This window comes from Manacus candei, unplaced genomic scaffold (genome assembly GCF_025592945.1).
Source record: "Manacus candei isolate 608988 ecotype Guabito, Panama unplaced genomic scaffold, ASM2559294v1 h1tg000046l, whole genome shotgun sequence".
Classification (NCBI taxonomy): domain Eukaryota; kingdom Metazoa; phylum Chordata; class Aves; order Passeriformes; family Pipridae; genus Manacus; species Manacus candei.
This window is the reverse complement of record NW_026138094.1, coordinates 16,671,214-16,689,122: the sequence shown is the minus strand read 5'-3', so window position 1 is coordinate 16,689,122 and position 17,909 is coordinate 16,671,214. Positions and strand designations below refer to the sequence as shown.

Genomic DNA, 17,909 nt, shown 5'->3' with positions numbered 1-17,909 from the left:
CTCGGCCCCGCCCCGTCACGTGACACGGGCGGTGGCGTCCGGGTTCCCCGGGCGATGGGCGGTGACGTCACGAGCGCGATGGAGGAGCCGGTGAGCGGGGACGGGCGGGACCGGGACGGGACCGGGCGGGACCGGGGGGGCTCGGGGCTGAGACCGGCGTGCTGGGGCGGGCGGGTCCCTGTCCCGGGGACTCCCTGTCCCGGGATCCCGGGCCCGTCTCCGGGCAGCCGCCGATATGGGGCCCGGGGCTGCGTCCCAAGCGGTTCCCGTCGGCAGGTGACGGCGGAGCAACTGCGGGCGCGGGGCAACGCGCTGTTCCAGGCGGGGGACCACGGCGCGGCCCTCGCTGCCTACACGGAGGCGCTGAGCCTGAGCGACGCCGCGCCGGAGCGCGCTGTGCTGCACCGCAACCGGGCCGCCTGCTACCTGAAACTGGTGAGCGCGGGGCGGGGCGGCCCCGCAGAACCTGCCCGGCCGGCTGGGGCTGTCTGCCTTGGCCAGGTGCTCCCTGCGCCGGAGGCAGTGTCGGTCCCCAAGTAGAATGCTCTTGGTCCCAGACAGGGCACTATCAGATGTTGTCTCTGCTCACCTTTTCCCCTGCCCCTGCCCACTGTCCCCTGCTGCCTCACCTCCCAGGTGGGCTGTGGGGGCCAGGATGCTCCCGTCTGTGCCTGGGCTGTGCATGTGCCCTGGGGCTGTCCCCAGGCAGTCACAGCATCTCTGATCTCCCCCTGGGGAACTGTCTCTGAGGCAAGGGGGGAACACAAGGAGTTTCAGGGGCCTGAGTAGACCAGAAGCACCTGAAAAGCATCGGGGGCCCTAGGGCTCCACAGGGATCCCTTGAGGGTTGCGTTCTAGGAAGGACAGGGTGTCGCGCTGGGCTGGCTCACAGTGTGCAGTGACGGTGTTCCCAGCCTGTCCCTGCTCCCCAAAATGGGGGGTGTTGGTCTATGCGGGGCCTGCCTGGGCAGCCCTCAGGTTTTGCCTCTCCCAAATCTCTGCAGGAGGATTACGCCAAGGCGGAGGCTGATGCAACTAAAGGTACCGTCAGTGGGGCTGAGGGGGGCTGGCCTCTGTGCTGCCCACCAGGGCAGGCCAGGGCAGGCTGGGGGCTCTGCGATAGACTCTCTTGTGCACAGCCATTGAGGCCGACGGCCGGGACGTGAAGGCGCTGTTCCGCCGTAGCCAGGCGCTGCAGCAGCTGGGCCGCCTGGACCAGGCCGTCGGTGACCTGCAGCGGTGCGTGAGCCTGGAGCCCAGGAACAAGGCCTTCCAGGAGGCCCTGCGTGCGCTGGGCAGCAGCATGCACGAGAAGGTCAGTGGTGGGGGCAGTGGGGGACTGCCGGACCCCCTGTGGCTGTGGACAGCTGGGGGAGGCCAGGAGGGCTGAGTTGCTCTTTCTGCTCTCTCTCAGATGAAGACCATGTCCTGCACGGACTCAAAGGTACAGCAGATGTTCCAGATCTTGCTGGATCCTAAAGAAGAGGATGCGGACAAGAAGCAGAAGGTCTGAGCTCAGAGAGCAGGGGGTAGTGCTGTGTCTGGGAGGTGAGAAGGGGAGGCTCAGTGCTCTCAGGTCCACAGTGGATTAGTGGTGCTGCCTGGGCAGACCAGGCTCCCCCCTGCAGAATGTGCTCCCCGAGACGGTGGAGGGCGGGTGCCTGTGGCTGCCAGGGGTTCCTGTGTTCGGTGGACTGGTGATCTAGACAGGAGTCTCCTTTCCCAGGCTGTGCAGAACCTGATCGTGCTGGCACGAGAGGAGGCTGGAGCAGAGAAGATCTTCCAGAGTGATGGTGTGCGGCTGCTGACGCAGCTGCTGGACACGGCCAAGGCTGACCTGATGCTGGCAGCCCTGCGCACGCTGGTGGGGTTGTGCTCCGGCCACCGCTCCCGGGTAGGTACCGCTGCACCCAGGGGAGAACCACGCTGGGGAGGCTGCAAAGTGTCAGACAGGGGAGCTCTGAGCTGCCATGTGCCAGGCCTGAGTTTGTAAGAGGGAAGAATCCTGATACGGGGGTGGTAAGTGCCAAGGCTTCCCCAGGGCCTTCAGCAGACAGGTGTGCTTGTACCTGCAGACCTCGGCCATCCTGGCAGAGCTGGGGGCCCCCCGTCTCTCGGCAGTGCTGGGTGTGGAGCATGAGCAGGTGTCCCTGGCTGCCTGCAACCTGCTGCATGTGATGTTCGATTCCCTGAAGGAGGGGCTGCAGAAGGACTTCCGTGGGAAGGAGGACGCAGTGGTGCTGGGTGAGTGTGGGCAGCCTTTGCTGGCTGGTGGGAGGGGACAGTCCCAGGGAAGTGCAGAGCTGCTGTGGGCTCTTCTCCTGCTGTCCATCCTGTCACTGCTCCCTGTGGCAAAGCCAGGCTTTGGTCCAGGGTTAACAGGAGGCAGAAGTCCCTGGTCATGGCAGTGTCTCTGCCAGCTGTACAACAGTAGGGGTGAGGCTGTGCCCAAGGCACTGACTGCTGGGCACTGTCTCTTCTGGAAGATTCCTCTAGGGACCTGAAACTGCTGATCAAGCACCTCCTGGAGCTGCTGGCACTGGAAGGGGCCTCAGCACACGGCCGTGACAACGCCCTCAACCTGCTTATCAAGGTGGTGCCCAGGAAGTCACCAAAGGAGACCAACAACAGCATGAGTCTCTGGGTGATTGACCAGGGTGAGCGGAATGGCCAGTAGCGTCCCACTGGGGCATTGTGCCCCTCTGCCATGGTTCTGCACATGCCAAAGTGCCCCTCACCAGGGTGTCTGACCCCTGCCAGGCCTGAAGAAGATCCTGGAGGTGGGCAGCACGGTGTGCGGCAGCCCGGGCAGCCTGCCTGTGACGGAGAACAGCCGGATGAGTGCCTCCGTCCTGCTGAGCAAACTGTACGAGGACCTGAAGTGCGATGCCGAGAGGGAAAACTTCCACCACCTGTGCGAGGACTACGTGAGGTGAGCCGGGGGTCCCAGGGGCTCGGGGGTTCGGTCACCCGCAACCTGGTAGGACCTGTCACTCTCAGTGCTAAAGTCAACTGCAGACCCACTGTGGGGGTATTCAGCAGGTGGAGCAGGAGGCAGCAGGTGGGATCAGCTTGACCTTTTTTGGTGGTCTTTGTGCACAGGGGCTGGTTCGAGGGGCACGAACTGCTGGGGAAGCTGCGGGCTATCCAGACGGTGTCATGCCTGCTGCAGGGCCCCTTGGACGCAGGCAACAGGGTGCTGGAGCTGGAGGGCATCATGGACAGCGTGCTGTCCCTGTGTGCCTCTGTCTGTGAGGCCCACCAGCTGGTAGCGGTGGAGGCGCTGATCCATGCGGCCGACAAGGCCAAGCGTGCCTCCTTCATCACAGCCAACGGCGTCAGCCTGCTCAAGGAGATCTACAAGCACAGCGAGAGGGACAGCATCCGCATCCGTGCGCTCGTGGTGAGTGCGGCGGGATGGAGGAGCCACGGGGATGAGCCCCGGGGCGGGCTGTGGGTGCAGGACCACCACTCACAGCACTGCCCTTCCCTGCTGGGGGTCTGGGAGGCACACTGGGGTGCTCGTGCCCATTCCTGCTCCCCCATTCTGGTCCTGGCTGCAGGGGCTCTGCAAGCTGGGATCTGCTGGCGGTACTGACTTCAGCATGAAGCAGTTTGCCGAGGGCTCCACCATGAAGCTGGCCAAGCAGTGCCGCAAGTGAGTGGGGCCGGGTGCGGAGGGAGTGGGCAGGGTGCCTCACAGATGGGCTCCTGCAGCTGGGCTCAAGGACTGTTCTCCCAGGTGGCTCTGCAATGAGGCCATCGACGCAGGCACACGGCGCTGGGCTGTGGAAGGCCTGGCCTACCTCACCTTTGATGCAGATGTCAAGGAGGAGTTTGTGGAGGACAAGGCAGCAATGCAGGCCATGTTCCACCTGGCCAAGGTATGTGCCAAGCACTGCAGGGTGGGCACCCTGACACCAGGGAAACATGCCAGAAGGGGTGTGGGGCTCACGCTGTGGGGTGGGGTATGTGGAAGATGTTGGGTGGGCTCCAGCCCTGGCTGCTCCTCCCTGCCACGAGTGTGATGTGTGACCGTTATCACTGCAGTCGGAGGACAGGAGTGTGCTCTATGCTGTCGCCTCCACGCTGGTGAATTGCACTAACAGCTACGACCATGAGGAGCCGGACCCGCAGATGCTGGAGCTGGCCAAGTACGCCAAGCAGCACATTCCAGAGCAGCACCCCAAGGTGAGTGGGGTATGGCTGTGCTCAGGAGGAGAGGGGAGGGTGGGACAGGGTGTCCTTGGGGCCCACAGGGGTGAGGTCAGGCACCTCGCCAGCCAGCTGGTGCCCCTGAGCCAACTGTGACCCCACCTGTGGGACAGGACAAGCCAGAGTTCGTGAAGCGGCGGGTGCGGAAGCTGTTGATGGCCGGCGTGGTGTCGGCTCTGGCCTGCATGGTAAAAAGTGAGAACCCGGCACTCACCAACTCCTGTCGGGAGCTGATCTCCAGGTATGGGTGTGCTAAGGGTCAGGAGGGAGCTGGGTTTCCAGGCTGCTGACATCCTGCTGGCCAACTTACGTGTCCATGGTGAATGATGGCTCCTGGACAGTAATGGGAATGTCCAGGAGTCCGGTGCAGCCTGGGCCCCCTGCAGCTGTCTGGGTGCTCCAGCTGCTCCCACTTTGTCCCTAGAGTGTTCCTGGCACTGGTGGAGGAGGCAGAGGACCGAGGTGGCGTGGTTGCGCAGGGAGGAGGCAAGGTGAGGGGATGGGACCCCACTGTGCTGTTACCCTGCACCGATCTGGGTGGCTGGGGCTCGAGGGGGCTGGGGGTCTCTGCTTTGCAGGGGCCAGACTTGCTGCCTCGTACATGAGGCTGCTGTGGGCTGGCTGCAGGATGAGCTGCTGTTTCTGCTCACAGGCTCTGATCCCACTGTCCCTGGAGGGCACTGAGGTGGGGCAGACCAAGGCAGCACAGGCCCTGGCAAAGATCACCATCACTTCTAACCCAGAGATGGCATTCCCTGGGGAGCGGGTGAGTGCTGTGGCTGGGGAATGGGGGTCAGGTCTGCCAACCAGCGGCTCATGTAAGAACAGCAGTGGGCACTGACTCAGTCCCATGTGTGCTGTCTCTACAGATCTACGAGGTGGTGCGACCCCTGGTCAGCCTCCTGCACCTGCAGCGCACGGGCCTGGAGAACTTTGAGGGGCTGATGGCCTTGACCAACCTGGCCGGCATCAGCGAGAGGCTGCGGTAAGAAGGGAGGAGAGGGGAGCTGACTGTTCCCTCAGGCCCAGTGGGCTTCCCTGGGCAGGGAGCACTCACACTCCCCACCCTGCAGGCAGAAGATCCTGAAGGAGCGGGCCGTGCCCATGATCGAGGGCTACATGTTTGAGGAGCACGAGCTGATCCGGCTGGCTGCGACTGAGTGTATGTGCAACATGGCCATGAGCAAGGAGGTGAGGGCTGGGCTGGGCTGGGGTCTGCGCTGGGCTGGGGTCTGCGCTGGGCTGGGGTCTGCGCTGGGCTGCTGGACCCCCACACCCCCACCCATCCCCTCCTCATCCTCCTGTGCAGGTGCAGGAGCTGTTCCTGGCAGAGGGCAGCGACCGGCTAAAGCTGATGGTCCTGTACAGCGGGGAGGAAGATGAGAAGCTGCGTCGGGCAGCCTCGGGGACCCTGGCAATGCTCACTGCCCTGCACCCTCCCATCTGCAAGCGCATCCCCCAGGTGGTGAGTGCCCAGCAGTGGGGCGGGACAGCACCCTGTGTCCCTTATTCCCTCCCCATGGTGGCCTGGAGCTCTGTCCCAGTGCTGGCCCCAGAAGAGGGAGCAACCTGTCCTGACCCCTCAGCCTGACTAATCTGGGACTGTCAGGGAGGAGGAGCTGGCTCCCTTCTCTTGAGGGGCCATGCTGATGTTGGCCCCACTCCCCTGCAGACGGTGCACTGGCTGGAGATCCTGCAGGCCCTGCTGCTGAGCCCCAGCGCCGAGCTGCAGCACCGCGGTGCCGTAGTGGTGATGAACATGATGGCGGCAGCACGGGAAGTGGCTGAACAGCTCATCGCCAGCGAGATGCTGGAGATCCTCTCGGTGCTGGCCAAGGACAAGGACAAGCCGCGAGTGGCCCAGGCAGCCCAGGAGAGCCTGGCCCAGGCTGTGGCCTATGGCCTGATCAAGCCCAACCCTGGCCAGGCCTGAGGGCCCGCGGGGCTCACGCACACGCTGCACACGCTGCCGGGGCTGTGCTCACACGCTGCCGGGGCTCCGGCACACGCTGCCGGGGCCAGTGCTCACACGCTGCTCTCAGGGTGGCCCCGGCAGGGTCCGGCCGCCCGCGGGGCTGGCTCAGCACTGCCCGGAGCTGGGGCCACGCTGTGCCCGGCGGCGCCAACCCGGCGTCCCGGGGCGAGGAGGAGGAGGGGACTCGCCGCTGCCTTTGCCACCGTCTGCCTTAGCCGGGAGGGCCGGCCCGGGGCCGGGGCCGGGGCCGGGGCCGGGACCGGCGCGGTGGGGCTGGGCCCGCCCGATGACACTAAAGCTGCTCCTGGACCACGGCCCAGCTTCTGTCCATCTGTCCGTCAGTACCTCCGCCGTCACCTCCGGTCCCGCCCCTCCCTCCCGCTGCCGCCCCGCCATGGCGGCGCCCGCCCGCGCCTGGCTCGTGTTCGGGTTCAGCCCCGAGGAGGCGGCCGGGGAGCCGGGCCCGGGCCTGGCGCCGCGGCGGCTGGAGGCGGGTCCCGAGGGGATCCTCCGCGTGTGGCCCGCGTGGAGCTACGTGGTCGTGGAGACCGGTGAGCGCCCCCGGCCCGCCCGGTGTCCCGGTCCCTCCCGCCGTTCCGGTGTGGCCCTTTGCCGGCCAGTGCACGGTTCCCGTCCCCGTCCCCCTTCCGCCCCGCGCCGCCGCGCCGGTCCCCTCGCTCCGTCCTGTCCGCCCCGCCCCCGACTCGGGATGAGACCCCTCCGCCCTCCCACCGCGCCGGTTCCCCCGGGATGTCCCCGTTTCCCCTCGGTGCCGGTCCCCCCGGGTGTGTCTGTGTTCCCATGCGTTGCCGGTCCGGGTTGTCCCCGTCCCGCCCCGGGATGTTCCCCGCTGGTTCCCCCGTGACGTTCCCGTCCCGGCCTCCCAGACCCCCGGGCTGTCCCCGTCCCGCCCCGCGCACTGTCCCCAGCGCCGGTCCCTGAAGTGCCACCGCGGTAGGCGCGGGGCTGGAGGTGCGGAGCGCGGGGCTGCGGCGGCGGCTGCCGGGCTGGGCCGAGGCGCTGCCGTCCGAGACGCACCTGGTGCTGCGGGGCCCGGCCGAGGCCCGCGCCTGGCGGCGGGAGGCGGCGGTGACGGGCGCGCTGCAGGACGAGCCCGCCTGGAGCCGGGCGCTGCCGCCGGAGCCCCGCCAGCCGCTGCCGCTGCTGCCCGGCGGCTTCGCCACGCCGCGGCCGCCGTTCTTCACTGCCCTGCCGGCCGGGCTGCGCGCCCGGCGGCTCGCCCTGGGCACGGAGCACGCCCTGGCGCTGGGAGCCGCCGGCGAGGTCTTCACCTGGGGCGGCGGCAGGTGAGCGGGGGCTGTGGGGGCACAGGGGTGCGTGAGAGGGGCAGCAGCGGTCTCGGGAGGGAAGCTGGTGGGTCACGAGTGGGGATTCAGGAACAACAGGATAAACACTGTGCTGAGGGGATGCAGAGAGAATGACGGGGATGCAGAATGAGTTTGGAGGATACAGGAGGGGCTTTGTGGGGTGCAGGTGAGAGGATGTCCAGACGAGGGTCACCTCAGGGACTGAGCCCCTCCTTAGTCTGCAGGCTTTAGACACACCAGTTCACATCTCTGTAGTGTTAATTGGTGAGTTAATTGGTGAGTAACATAATCTAATTAAGTGATTAAATGATCAGCAGCGAATTCACTAATAACCACCCTGGTCATTGCATCCTGATCCCTCTGTTATTCCCTGTGTTGCACAGAATTACTGAGCTTCAGTTAATAACTTTTGAGCCATCTGGATCACATACAGCTGCTACTGTGTTATGGTCCTTCCCTCCGCCCTTGCATACTGCCTGGGATATCCCTCCTGATTTTTCCATGGGGGTGTGGGGGCTCCAGAAGAATATGGGAGTGTGGTTGGGACAACAGTATTGGGGCACCAGCCCCAGGTGCCCCATGCTCACCCCCATGCTGATGGGATCTGTTCCTCACCCGAGCCAGGTCCCGCTGGGTACCAGCACATCCCTCCAACACAGGCAACCCAGCTCGCAGTTTCTCCCAGGGACTGCTGGCCTGGCCATGCTCCCATTTCCTCTGTGTCCCCTCTTGCTGACCCCATGAGCACTCGTGTCTCCTCTGCAGGTGCCAGGGCCATGGCTCCTGTGGGGCCTCTGCTCTGGCTTGTGACTCCCTCTAGGCAGCTTCCAAGGACACCTGGGTGTCTCTGTGTGACCACTGAGGTCCCTGCTCTGTGTCTGCTCCTCTTAACTTGCCACACCAACTCTATGTTTCCGTGCTGGAGGTTTGTTCCATCAGTCTGACAGTTCAGTGCCAGATCCCTCTGCTATAGCCTGTGGGAGAGCAGTGAACCCCTTGGGAAAAGCCTCCAGCCCCATGTCACCTGCCAGCCGCTGAACTTGGGTACATTTAACAGCCAGCGGCATCGCTCAGTTTATTCCCACGGAGGTGTTTGTTCGTTTGGGGGTTGCTTGTGCATGTGCTGCCCCAGTCAGGTTTTCCGAGGAGGCACCAGAGGGTCTGGCCCCAGGTCCTCGTGCCCTGGATCCCTGAGTTCTGCTGGTGCATGATGAGGCTTGGCCGCAGGAACTGGCTGTTCCTGTCTGTAGGGTTGAAGGGATGCTGTGTTCCTCTTTCTTTGCCACTTATGGAAGCCAAACGCAGTACTGACCATCAGTCAGTGTCACAAGCTGCATACCTTGGCCCAGTGCCCTCCCCATTCCTCATTGCTCAGGAGCTTTTCACTCCCCAGTCCCTTCTCCTCAGTTGCTGGCTCTAGGCCAGCTGGTAGCAAACACAGCTCATGGCAAACCCAAAACTCAGTTTACATCAGCAGTTCTTGCTTTGCAGACACTACGTTATTTTATCCTTCTTGCCTTCAGAGGAAAGGTTTCTATATGTGGGAATGTGTACTTTAGGATTAACCTTTTTGGAATTTGGTTATTCAACACGGCTGAGAATGCTCTCACCCATCCCTTGCCAGCTGTGTCCTGCAGTGTGACAGCTCTGCTGTGTAACAGACAGGTGCTGGCCCAGCTCACCCCTTTGTAGCCCCTCTCTTACTGCTGGCTGTGGTCGCCATCGCCCTCTCAGGCTGGAGCCCCTTTCCCGTTGCAGCACACCCTTCCCTGTCTCTGAGCTCTCAGTGTCTCTTTGCCTTGGTCCTCTGCTGATTCCTCCTGTGGAAGGTGAAAATGCTTCCCAGTGCTGTGCATTAGCACAGCTGTTGGCTGTCTGGGCTGTCATATTGGTGCTCCCCAGACCACACAGGCCAAGCTGCTCCTCTCACTCCTACAGCCCCCACCAGCTCCTGCTTCTGCCCCAGCTCTGACAACTAAAGCCCCTAGTGGTCTGTCCCACTGCTCCCCAGTGACCCCTGGCTGTAACTGGGATCTGGTGCTGGCATCGCCCTACCACCGACGCTCGGCTTTTCCCTATTCCTTCAGCATCTCAAGCTCTGCCAGCCTGGATGGTGCTGGGAACTGTGTCATCCCATGGCTGGCACTGCCTGTGCCCCCCATCCCACGGTTGGCAGCACACAGGGAGACACAGTTTGCCCACGTAGGGAGGATTCACACACCTTAGGGTGTGTCTCTGGATCCTGCCCTCATTTGTGCCCACCATGGGAAACATTTGTGCTGGCAGCTGGTGCCTCCCCGGGATGAGCCCAGACTTGTCCCTGGTGGGATCCCTCCTGTGCTTCGAGACTCGGGGCCAAACTGATTGGTGCTGCTGGTTGCTGGCTCAGCATGGCCCAATGAGCTCTGCAATCGATCCCCTGCTCATTGCACTGACTCATAAAAATATTGATCAATCTGAAGTTGTGTCATCGCTGCACAGCACACACAGACTCTTGTCTCACATGTTGTGCCATGCCTGCTGCAGCTCACCAAGCTGCAGGGCATGGGGGCACCCTCCTTCCCTGCCCAACCTGAGCCCTGTGCCTCTGCTGCACCCCCCTGGCATTGGGTGGTCATGGGAGGCTGGGTCTGTGTCACTGGCAGCAGGAAGGGCTTGGTGGGGAGTGTGGGCAGGAGGCACGAGGGCTGGAGGCAGTGGCATATGGGGGTATCTGTCTGTCTGTCCCTCTGTGTGTCCCTGCAGGCATGGGCAGCTCGGCCACGGGACACTGGAGTCGGAGCCGCAGCCACGGCTGGTGGAGGCGCTGGCCGGGGTGCCCATGTGGGCAGTGGCAGCTGGCGGGTGGCATTCGGCCAGCGTTAGTGGTGAGGGGCTGGGCCTGGCGTGGGAGGTCAGGGTGCTGGTGGCAGCATACGGCCCTGGTGGGACCTGGCCCAGGGGTGGGAATGGGGTGTTGGTGCCCCCACAGCACCCAGCGCTGCTGCTGAGGGCTGAACTCTGCCTGATGCATTTCCCCTCCACCCTGCAGAGGCAGGAGACCTGTACATGTGGGGCTGGAACGAGTCAGGGCAGCTGGCTCTGCCCTCCAAAGCGCTGGTAGAGGAGCGGGCTCAGGATGATGTGTGCACAGGTGGGTGCTGCTGGCTGGGCTGCGGGCAGGGGGTGCAGGGTCTCTGCACGGCTGAATGCAGGGCCGGTGCAGTTCAAGCCTGCAGGAAATGCTGGTGGTGCCCAGTCGCTCCTGGGACCTGAGAGTCAGCTCTTCAACAGGAAATGCCAAGCTGGTGCCCCGCCAGGAGCAGTCGGCTGCCAAAGACACCCCATTCATCTCCATCCAGGCATTCCCAGCGCTGCTGGATCTGCCACAGGACCTGGAGGTCAGTGGGGTCAGCTGTGGGTCCCGACACACAGCTGTTGTCACACGTGAGTGCCTGGTGGGGCTGGGGGCAGCACCCCTCGGGGTGGGGTGGTGGGCTGTGGGGGCTGGGGCTCACTGGGACCTGGTGGGCAGCACCCCTCAGGGTGAGGGGGGGCTGAGGGGGGGGCTGAGGGGGGCAGGGGCTCACCAGGCACCAGCTGATGGTGCTGTCCTGCTTGCAGGAGGTGGAGAGCTCTACACCTGGGGCTGGGGTAAGTGACACCTCGGCTTTGGGACCTTACATCCCCCACAGGAGCAGCTTCTGGTTCCTGCTCCTTCACCCTTGGCTCTTTTATCACTGTGAGGGGCCTGTTTGTGCCAGCGGGCTCTTGCATTCCCTCTCCCCCACAAACGTCCAGGAGCCACACCCTGTGAGGCCCCAGGGCCACATTGTGTCATGACTGTGTCTGCAGGTAAATACGGACAGCTGGGACATGGGGACATCGCCAGCTCTGACCAGGCACGTCGGGTTGAGCACCTGGTGGCCGAGGGGCTGCGGGCAGAGGAGGTGGTGTGCGGGCCCTGGACCACCTATGTCCGTGTGTTGGAGCCGTGAGGCCCTGGAGCCCCCCAGCCATGGCTGCTGCCAGGAGGAGGATGAGGGCGAGCTTTGCTCTACAAGACCAGCCCCAAGACCAGTCAGGACATGGATTAAGGCTGCAGGCCCTAGGTGTGGCTCCTGCTTGGCTCGGACTCCCAGAGCCGCACCTGAGATTTTGGGGTGCTGAGTTTGCCCCCCCATCCCCTCCTTCCCCCCATTTCTTCTCCTCCTCCTGCTCACCACAGGCACCACCCCAACAGACTCGGAGTTGTGGACCATACAGGGACTTTATTCATAACATCTGGAAAAATTTTTTAAATAAAAGCAAATTTCTCAAGGGGGGAGCTGGAGGTGGGTTATCCTGGAGTGGGTGATGCTGCGGTGCCGCTGGAGCAGCAGCTCCTGCCGGGTGCAGGGGCCTCAGCACGAGGCGTTGGTGGTGGTGGAGTTGAGGATGCGGGAGGTGCTTTCAGAGCTGGAAGCCTTTGAAAGTTCGCGCTGTGGGAACAAGAAGGGGGAGAGGGGGATGAAGGGAGGGAGGGAGGGGCAGCAAGGTCAGGGTCACTGCTTTGAAGGTCAGTAGGGACGCAGGGAGAGGTCGGGATGGGCAGGGAGGGCAGCCCACCCTGCTAAGGGGAGATAGAATACTAATAACAGAACTATGTAACTTGTAACCAATGAACGTTAATGCCTTTGTTTGCTAAAATGTATAAATAGCAAAAAGTTTTGATAGTTGGGTGCTTGATTTGTGGGAATCCCCACCTTGCACCCTGCTCAGAATAAACAATGTCTCCTTTCTAAACCTCTTTGTCCATGTTTAGAGACCTCCTAAAATCTGCAGCATCAGTAGGAGAAGGGGACAGGAACAGTTGTGTTCAGCTGCTGGAGGAAGGGAACTCCTGGGAGGAATCTGCTTCCATCACAAATCAGCCCCAGCCCTACCCAAGGCTGGGTGCCAGCCTGGGAGCACAGCCTGGAGCAGGGAACCCTTCAGCTCAGTCCCAGGGCACATAGGGTGCCCCAACACCAGGTCAGTTGCCACAGGGAAGAGATTGGGGCAGTCCACTGTCACACAAAGGTAAAGCTCAGGCTCAGCCCATCCTGACAAAAGGACAGAGGCTGCCCAGGGCCCCCCAGCCCTAGAGAGCAAAGCCCCATCCACTGGCAGCCGCCCACAGGCTCTGCTCACCCCACCACCCCCAGAGACTGGTGGAGAAGGTGGGACTGAAGCAGGGTCCCCCTTACAGGCTCAACAAGCAGAGCTGGGCCTTGGGCTCTGTCCCCCCACAGGGGTGTCGTTGAGCCCAGCCTGGCCCCTGTGCTGGTGTCTGTCCCCACTGGCTGCTCAGGGGCTGTGTGAGGCAGGAGCAGTGTGAGACCTCCACCACCAAACCACAGTTTGAAGTTCTCCATGTGGAGCCACAGGCACGGGCAGGAGCAGCCACCCTGCGTGGGGACATGGGGAGGACACAGCCCTGGGGGTGCTCGGGGAAGGGGAAACGTCTGTCCTGTGCCGCCTAGGGAGGGGGTGGGGTTAGAAGAGGTGAATTACCACAAACTCAGAATAGGTGCTGGCAACAGAACTAACGCTGTGGTTACGCTGGGCAGGGGCTGTGGGGGTGCACCCACCGCTCAGGGTGGTTCCATCCAGCTGGGACATGTTCTCCTTGTTCCACTGCCTCAGCCTGGGTCGGGGGGGCTTCGCTGCCGTGCGGCTGGGGGTCCGGGCACGGCCAAACTGCAGGAGGAGGCAACAATTACGGGATGCAGGAATCGAGCAGAGGCAGCAGAGCTGTGGCAGCTTCAGTGCCTGTCCCTCTGTGAGGCCAGAGTGGTGTCAGGCTCTGGGTGCCCTCCGAAGTCTGGGGCTGGATTCTAGTCTCAGAAACATATAGCATAGAGTCACAGAATCCTGGAAATGGTTTGGGTGGGAAAGGACCTTAAAAAGCCCATCTTGTTCCATCCCAGTGGCAGGGGTGCCACCCACTAGACTAGAGTGCTCAGGCCCTGTCCAGCAGCACAACCATATTTTGAAGGTCCCCCAAGCTGCAGGCTCAGCAGCAAGGAACAGGAGTACACTAGAAATCTGGGCTGGAGAAAGATTTCCTGCCACCCTCCTCCTCCCTCAGGTCCCAGAAACTCCCCACCAGGACGGCAGCAGCCTCATGGAGCAGGCTGCAGACAAACAGGAGTTTCAGCCCCCCGGGAACTTGGCAGGGGAAGCAGAGAAGCACAGGGTGACAGCAGGCAGAGCTGTGCCGCCCTGGTTTGCCCATCCCAGCCCTGGGCAGGGAGTCCCCCAAGGCCCCTCACCTTCTTCCCAGAGGGCGGCAGCCGAGACGTGGGCGAGTGGGAGATGGTTCCCCCAAAGGCTGAGCGAACTGTGCTGTTGGGAGTAGTGCTGGTGATGGAGGTGCCGTGGAACTGAGGAGAAAGCAGAGCACGCATTACACGAGGGACACCTCCCTGCAGAGCCAGAGCACCCTGACCCCTCCCGCAGGGCCGAGGCCAGCCCAAGGCCAGGCTCCAGCTCGGGGAGAGCTCAGCTCCGGGCAGGGCCCCGGCCCAGCTGCACTGCTCCACAGGGACATTTTACCTTCCTTACTTTGGCAGGTGTGTGGGGGCTGAGGACACGCCGCTTGATGGGGGTCCGTGGGGTGCTGCCATACAGCATCTCCGTTTCTATCTGCCGGCTCTTCTTCAGGTGCTGCGGGAGACACGTGCACTTACACACCTGAACACCGTGGAGTTGGTGCACCTCTGTGCCACTGCCAGTGGGCACTGCCCTGCCAACAGCTTGGCAAGGCCATGCAGCAGGAATTTCACCAAAGATTTACAGGTATCCAGAGCCAAGTGGCACCTCTGGCACAGTTGGGGCCAAGAAAGGGGCTCAGCACACACAGACACAACTGCAACGGGCACCTGTCCCACTACCTGCTGCTTCCAGGCTGGGATTGAGCAGGCAGAGCCCAGGGCAGCAGCTGGGGGGCACTGGGGCCCAGCACAGACACTCCCAGGCTGGCATTCCCAGGAAGGAGCCAGCACGCTCAGCTCCACACTCACCCGCTCCTGCTTCTCCTTCTCCTTCTCTAGGCGGTACAGCTGCCACTGCTCTGACACGTATTCCATGAACTGCTGCCCCTTAACCAGGAAAGGCTCCTTGAACTCCTGCTCCCAGGCTTGGACCTTTCTCTCCAGCTCCTCCTGCAGCTGATCAGGACATGAGGTCAGTGTAGGGATTGACCAAACGTGGGTGTCCCCATGCTCAGGGATCCCTTCTCCCTGATCAGTGGGACCACAGCTCCCTCCCCAGGGCTAGACCTACCCTGGACAGCGTCTTCTGCAGCTTTGCTCGCTGCTTCTCCTCCTTTAGCAGGTTCCCCCCACGGTTGGTGAAGCGGCTGGGGTCAGTTGTTTTTCTCTAGTAGAGAAGGGGGATCAGAAGAGACTTAAAGACACCACCCAGCTCCCCCCACCCCCCAGGGAGCCAGCCTTGCATAAACACCCCAGTGCTCAAGACAGCACCTCATCCCTGCACTGGCCCACTGTGCCTCCCCAGTGCCTCCCTGCTCCTTCCCAGAGCACTCAGCCCCCGGGAGCAGACGTGTGTGCTGCCCCACGACCCAGCGTGCTCCTGCCCAGACAATACCTCCAGCTCCAGGAACAGCTTCCAGTTCTCCTCCCATTTCTGAACCGCCTCAAACAGATCTTTGTGTGTTTCATAGTAGCTCTTTATCTTGCCCACCTCGTGATCATGCAGCTCGAGCAGGGTCTCTGTGTAATCCTCTGGAAGGGCACAATAGCCTGGTCAGAGGGCAGCTGGGACCCCTGGACTCCTCCCCACAGTTGCCTGGCCAGCTGGCACCCACCATCATAGAAGGGGCCGAAGCCTTCCCTCTGCTCCTGGCTGTAGAAACATTTGTCCCAGTAGTCAGCCAGCTCTGCCCGGATTGCCTGGATCACGGATTTCATGTTCTGCAGCTTCAGCTCCTCCAGGTGGTCCACTTCCAACTGCAACTGCTCCCAAGATCAGAGCACAGGTCAGGGAGAAAGAGGAGGGGCAGAACAGGATTCATCTTCTGCACAAGCCACTTTCTAGGATGAGGCAGCTGCCAGCACCAACCCCCAGCTTCTCCCCCCACGAGGGCAGGATTTGGCCCACTCCCTTCACCACTGACTGAGCAAACAGGAGCATCAGAGCCCCAGGAGCTACTACCCCCAGCCCTCCTGCCTTGGGCATAGCAGGGTCCTTACAGCTCTCCTGGTTTTGGCTCTGGACCCATCCACGTGCACGGCTGAGGTCTCTCTCTCCTCCTGTGGGATCTGCAGCCTTTCCCAGAGCGCAACAATCCTGGAGCGCAGCTCCGCACACACGGCCTCGTTCAGAGCCCGCCGGGCTTCCAGCTGCAGGCAGGGAGAGCAGGGGGTCAGTGCAGCCCTTGGCTCTGCTACACCTGCAAAGCCATGCACTCGGCACCCAAGATCTCCTCAAGCCCCCCAAAAGGATGTTCTGACATACAGCCTTGCCCAAAAGCCAGCCGTCACTCTTGCATTGTGATGGCAGCTGCTGTCAGGACCCACAGCAGCCCCAAATGCTGCCTCAGTGCACGGCGTACCTGCTGCAGCAGGTTCTGGAGGGCCACGATGTTGTCCTTGGACAGGCAGAACTCCTCCTCGTTCTCGCACACCACGTCCCGCTCGAAGCTGGTGTCCGGGGTGTGGTCCAGCTCCTCCATGAGCAGGATGATCTGACGCTTGTTGCTGACAAACTCTTCCCGCCTTTGCTCCTGGGGGTGAGGGGCAGTGTCAGGAACCAGTGGGCCCCTCATGGGTCCTTCACCAACCCCCTCAGTCTCTCTGCTCACCTTCAGGGTGTTGAGGGAGGCCACGTGGCGCCGGTAGCAGTCCAGGTCCTCCAGACTGGGCACGGCACTGCTGTCAATGCTGAACAGGGCTGTGCACAGGATATCACACAGGTCCCGGTCCTGTTCCTGCAGGGCCTTCAGCTCCTGCTTCCGGTCCTGCTTCTGCCTCTGCAGCTCCTCCACACGCATGCGCAGATTCTTCTCCATCTGCAGGATGGTACTTTCCTCCTCTGTCTGCAAGAGGCCAGAAATCAGCTCTGCTCTACACCTCTCCACACCTAGCTCATGTTTTAGGATTTTAAATGAAGTCCAGGGACACAAGCCCTGGGTCTGGGCAAGATGTTCCCCAGGAAGCTGCAAACAGAGCAGCAATACACAAAATGAGGTGACGGAGGACACCTCACAACTGCTTCTCAACAGCTGGCCTGTAAGGAGCCACAAAGCCCTCGGCTCTACCAAGCACCCAGTTTGGAACAGGCGTTTGCTTTGTGAGGTCTGGCCTCTTGATACACCTAGGCAGGGCAGCAGCAGGATCCCAGCAGCGAAAAGCAACACCTCACCTCAAAGGGGCCCAGCTGGAGCTCACTGCACAAGGTGTCCAGCTCCTTCCGGCACACGGCGATGCTCTTCAGGAGACGTTCCTTCAGGCTCTGCTCCTCTGCCACCATCATGTCCAGGAGACTCTGTGGCACAGGCATGGTTCAAAGCAGGGTGTGAGGATGGAGAGCAGGCAGGGAACATGCAGGGAGAGCAGGCAGAGCAGCAGGACCGCCACTGGAGACCCCTGCTGGGGCTGAGTGAGAGTGGGCAGTGTGGGGGCCCCAGTGGGACAGGGCCAGGGCAGAGGTGCAGTGACAGCCCTGGATGCTCCCACCCGGGCAGGGACCCCCATCGGTCCAGTCCTGGGGGCCTGACAGAGCTCATGCCAAGCTGCCCGGGTCCCGGGCTGGGGGCTCGACAGCGAGTCCGGTGAGCCCCCAACCCGGGGACACGCCCCCGCTCCTCACCTTGATGTGCTGCTTGACGACGTCGGTGCGCTCCAGGCGCTGCTCCTCGGGAATGCCGATCTCCTCCCAGATGTCCCGCAGCGCCGCCATGGCCCGGCTCAGGCAGGACGCGGCCTCGGCCGCCAGGACCTCGCTGGGGGCACCGCGGGGGTCACGGCCAAGGGCGGGCTCCGGGCCGAACGCTCCCGCAGCCACCGGCTCCCATCGCGCCGCGCCCCCCCAGCCACGGTTCCCGGTATCCCCGTTCTCTGTCTCCCCCACGTTCCTGGTATCCCCCCCGCTCCCGGTATCCCCGTTGCTGTCCCCGCGTTCCCGGTTTCCCCCCGTTCCCTGTCTCCCTTATTCCCGGTATCCCCCCGTTCCCTGTCTCCCTTATTCCCGGTATCCCCCCGTTCCCGCACCTTTTCCTCATCGCTCCCGCCGGACGCCGCCGCTCCGCCGATTCGAACTCCCCTCCCGGCCGCGCTGATTGGCTGTCGTGTCACCGCGGCCCCGCCCACAACCGCCACCCGGGCCGCGCCCTGCCCCGCCCCAAGCCGCCCGTCAGCCAATGGCAA

General features: G+C 62.9%; 3 protein-coding genes across 13 annotated transcripts; 2 read left to right on the top strand and 1 right to left on the bottom strand.

Moving 5' to 3' along the window:
- The first annotated feature begins 10 nt into the window (after positions 1-10).
- On the top strand, positions 11-6,156 carry UNC45A (unc-45 myosin chaperone A). 2 transcript variants are annotated; one of them, XM_051796735.1, is made up of 20 exons: positions 11-90; positions 277-435; positions 1,005-1,041; positions 1,140-1,315; positions 1,415-1,507; positions 1,727-1,894; positions 2,076-2,244; positions 2,487-2,657; positions 2,761-2,932; positions 3,103-3,403; positions 3,564-3,658; positions 3,743-3,884; positions 4,051-4,191; positions 4,329-4,456; positions 4,640-4,706; positions 4,868-4,981; positions 5,085-5,200; positions 5,289-5,406; positions 5,525-5,680; positions 5,888-6,156. In XM_051796735.1, exons 1-20 carry the CDS (start codon positions 55-57, stop codon positions 6,146-6,148), a joined length of 2,820 nt encoding a protein of 939 aa, XP_051652695.1. In that variant the 5' UTR covers positions 11-54; the 3' UTR covers positions 6,149-6,156. The 2 variants fall into 2 exon arrangements, with proteins under 2 accessions (XP_051652695.1, XP_051652696.1); XM_051796736.1 differs by lacking the exon at positions 11-90 and having other exon boundaries at positions 317-435; positions 1,124-1,315.
- A 296-nt stretch (positions 6,157-6,452) lies between these two features.
- Positions 6,453-14,706, top strand: RCCD1 (RCC1 domain containing 1). Of its 6 annotated transcripts, XR_007906130.1 has the most exons (10): positions 6,453-6,741; positions 7,149-7,497; positions 10,264-10,385; positions 10,550-10,651; positions 10,792-10,898; positions 11,122-11,151; positions 11,353-11,609; positions 12,302-12,510; positions 14,185-14,319; positions 14,574-14,706. XR_007906130.1 is itself a non-coding variant. In XM_051796762.1 (9 exons), the coding sequence occupies exons 1-8, from the start codon at positions 6,477-6,479 to the stop codon at positions 12,492-12,494; spliced, it is 1,425 nt and encodes a 474-aa protein (XP_051652722.1). In that variant the 5' UTR covers positions 6,453-6,476; the 3' UTR covers positions 12,495-12,510; positions 13,610-14,083. The 6 variants fall into 6 exon arrangements, 3 of the variants coding, with proteins under 3 accessions (XP_051652722.1, XP_051652723.1, XP_051652724.1); XM_051796762.1 differs by lacking the exons at positions 14,185-14,319; positions 14,574-14,706 and adding an exon at positions 13,610-14,083; XR_007906132.1 differs by lacking the exons at positions 14,185-14,319; positions 14,574-14,706 and having other exon boundaries at positions 10,792-10,944; positions 12,302-12,399.
- Positions 11,841-17,873, bottom strand: PRC1 (protein regulator of cytokinesis 1). Of its 5 annotated transcripts, none has more exons than XM_051796755.1 (14): positions 17,754-17,873; positions 17,353-17,485; positions 16,906-17,028; positions 16,346-16,579; positions 16,097-16,267; positions 15,735-15,884; positions 15,350-15,497; positions 15,130-15,266; positions 14,806-14,901; positions 14,544-14,690; positions 14,077-14,187; positions 13,794-13,904; positions 13,033-13,218; positions 11,841-11,978 (listed from the first exon to the last, which is right to left on the bottom strand). In XM_051796755.1, the coding sequence occupies exons 1-14, from the start codon at positions 17,762-17,764 to the stop codon at positions 11,901-11,903; spliced, it is 1,836 nt and encodes a 611-aa protein (XP_051652715.1). In that variant the 5' UTR covers positions 17,765-17,873; the 3' UTR covers positions 11,841-11,900. The 5 variants fall into 5 exon arrangements, with proteins under 5 accessions (XP_051652715.1, XP_051652716.1, XP_051652718.1 ...); XM_051796756.1 differs by having other exon boundaries at positions 14,086-14,187; XM_051796758.1 differs by having other exon boundaries at positions 11,859-11,978; positions 13,110-13,218.
- Between the last annotated feature and the right edge of the window lie 36 nt (positions 17,874-17,909).

What these genes read in the sequence shown, in the direction of transcription:
- PRC1 (XM_051796755.1), bottom strand. An exon ending in CTTCGGCCCCTTCTATGATG is followed by an intron (nt 15,267 to 15,349) that starts GTGGGTGCCAGC and finishes GTGCCCTTCCAG; the next exon opens with AGGATTACACAGAGACCCTG. An exon ending in TGCCGCCCTCTGGGAAGAAG is followed by an intron (nt 13,219 to 13,793) that starts GTGAGGGGCCTT and finishes CTCCTCCTGCAG; the next exon opens with TTTGGCCGTGCCCGGACCCC.
- UNC45A (XM_051796735.1), top strand. Translation starts at nt 55, where the DNA reads ATGGGCGGTGACGTCACGAGCGCGATGGAGGAGCCG. An exon ending in CTGTGCGAGGACTACGTGAG is followed by an intron (nt 2,933 to 3,102) that starts GTGAGCCGGGGG and finishes CTTTGTGCACAG; the next exon opens with GGGCTGGTTCGAGGGGCACG. An exon ending in TTGCGCAGGGAGGAGGCAAG is followed by an intron (nt 4,707 to 4,867) that starts GTGAGGGGATGG and finishes TTCTGCTCACAG; the next exon opens with GCTCTGATCCCACTGTCCCT.
- RCCD1 (XM_051796762.1), top strand. Translation starts at nt 6,477, where the DNA reads ATGACACTAAAGCTGCTCCTGGACCACGGCCCAGCTTCTGTCCATCTG. An exon ending in TCAGGATGATGTGTGCACAG is followed by an intron (nt 10,652 to 10,791) that starts GTGGGTGCTGCT and finishes GCTCTTCAACAG; the next exon opens with GAAATGCCAAGCTGGTGCCC. An exon ending in GCTCTACACCTGGGGCTGGG is followed by an intron (nt 11,152 to 11,352) that starts GTAAGTGACACC and finishes CTGTGTCTGCAG; the next exon opens with GTAAATACGGACAGCTGGGA.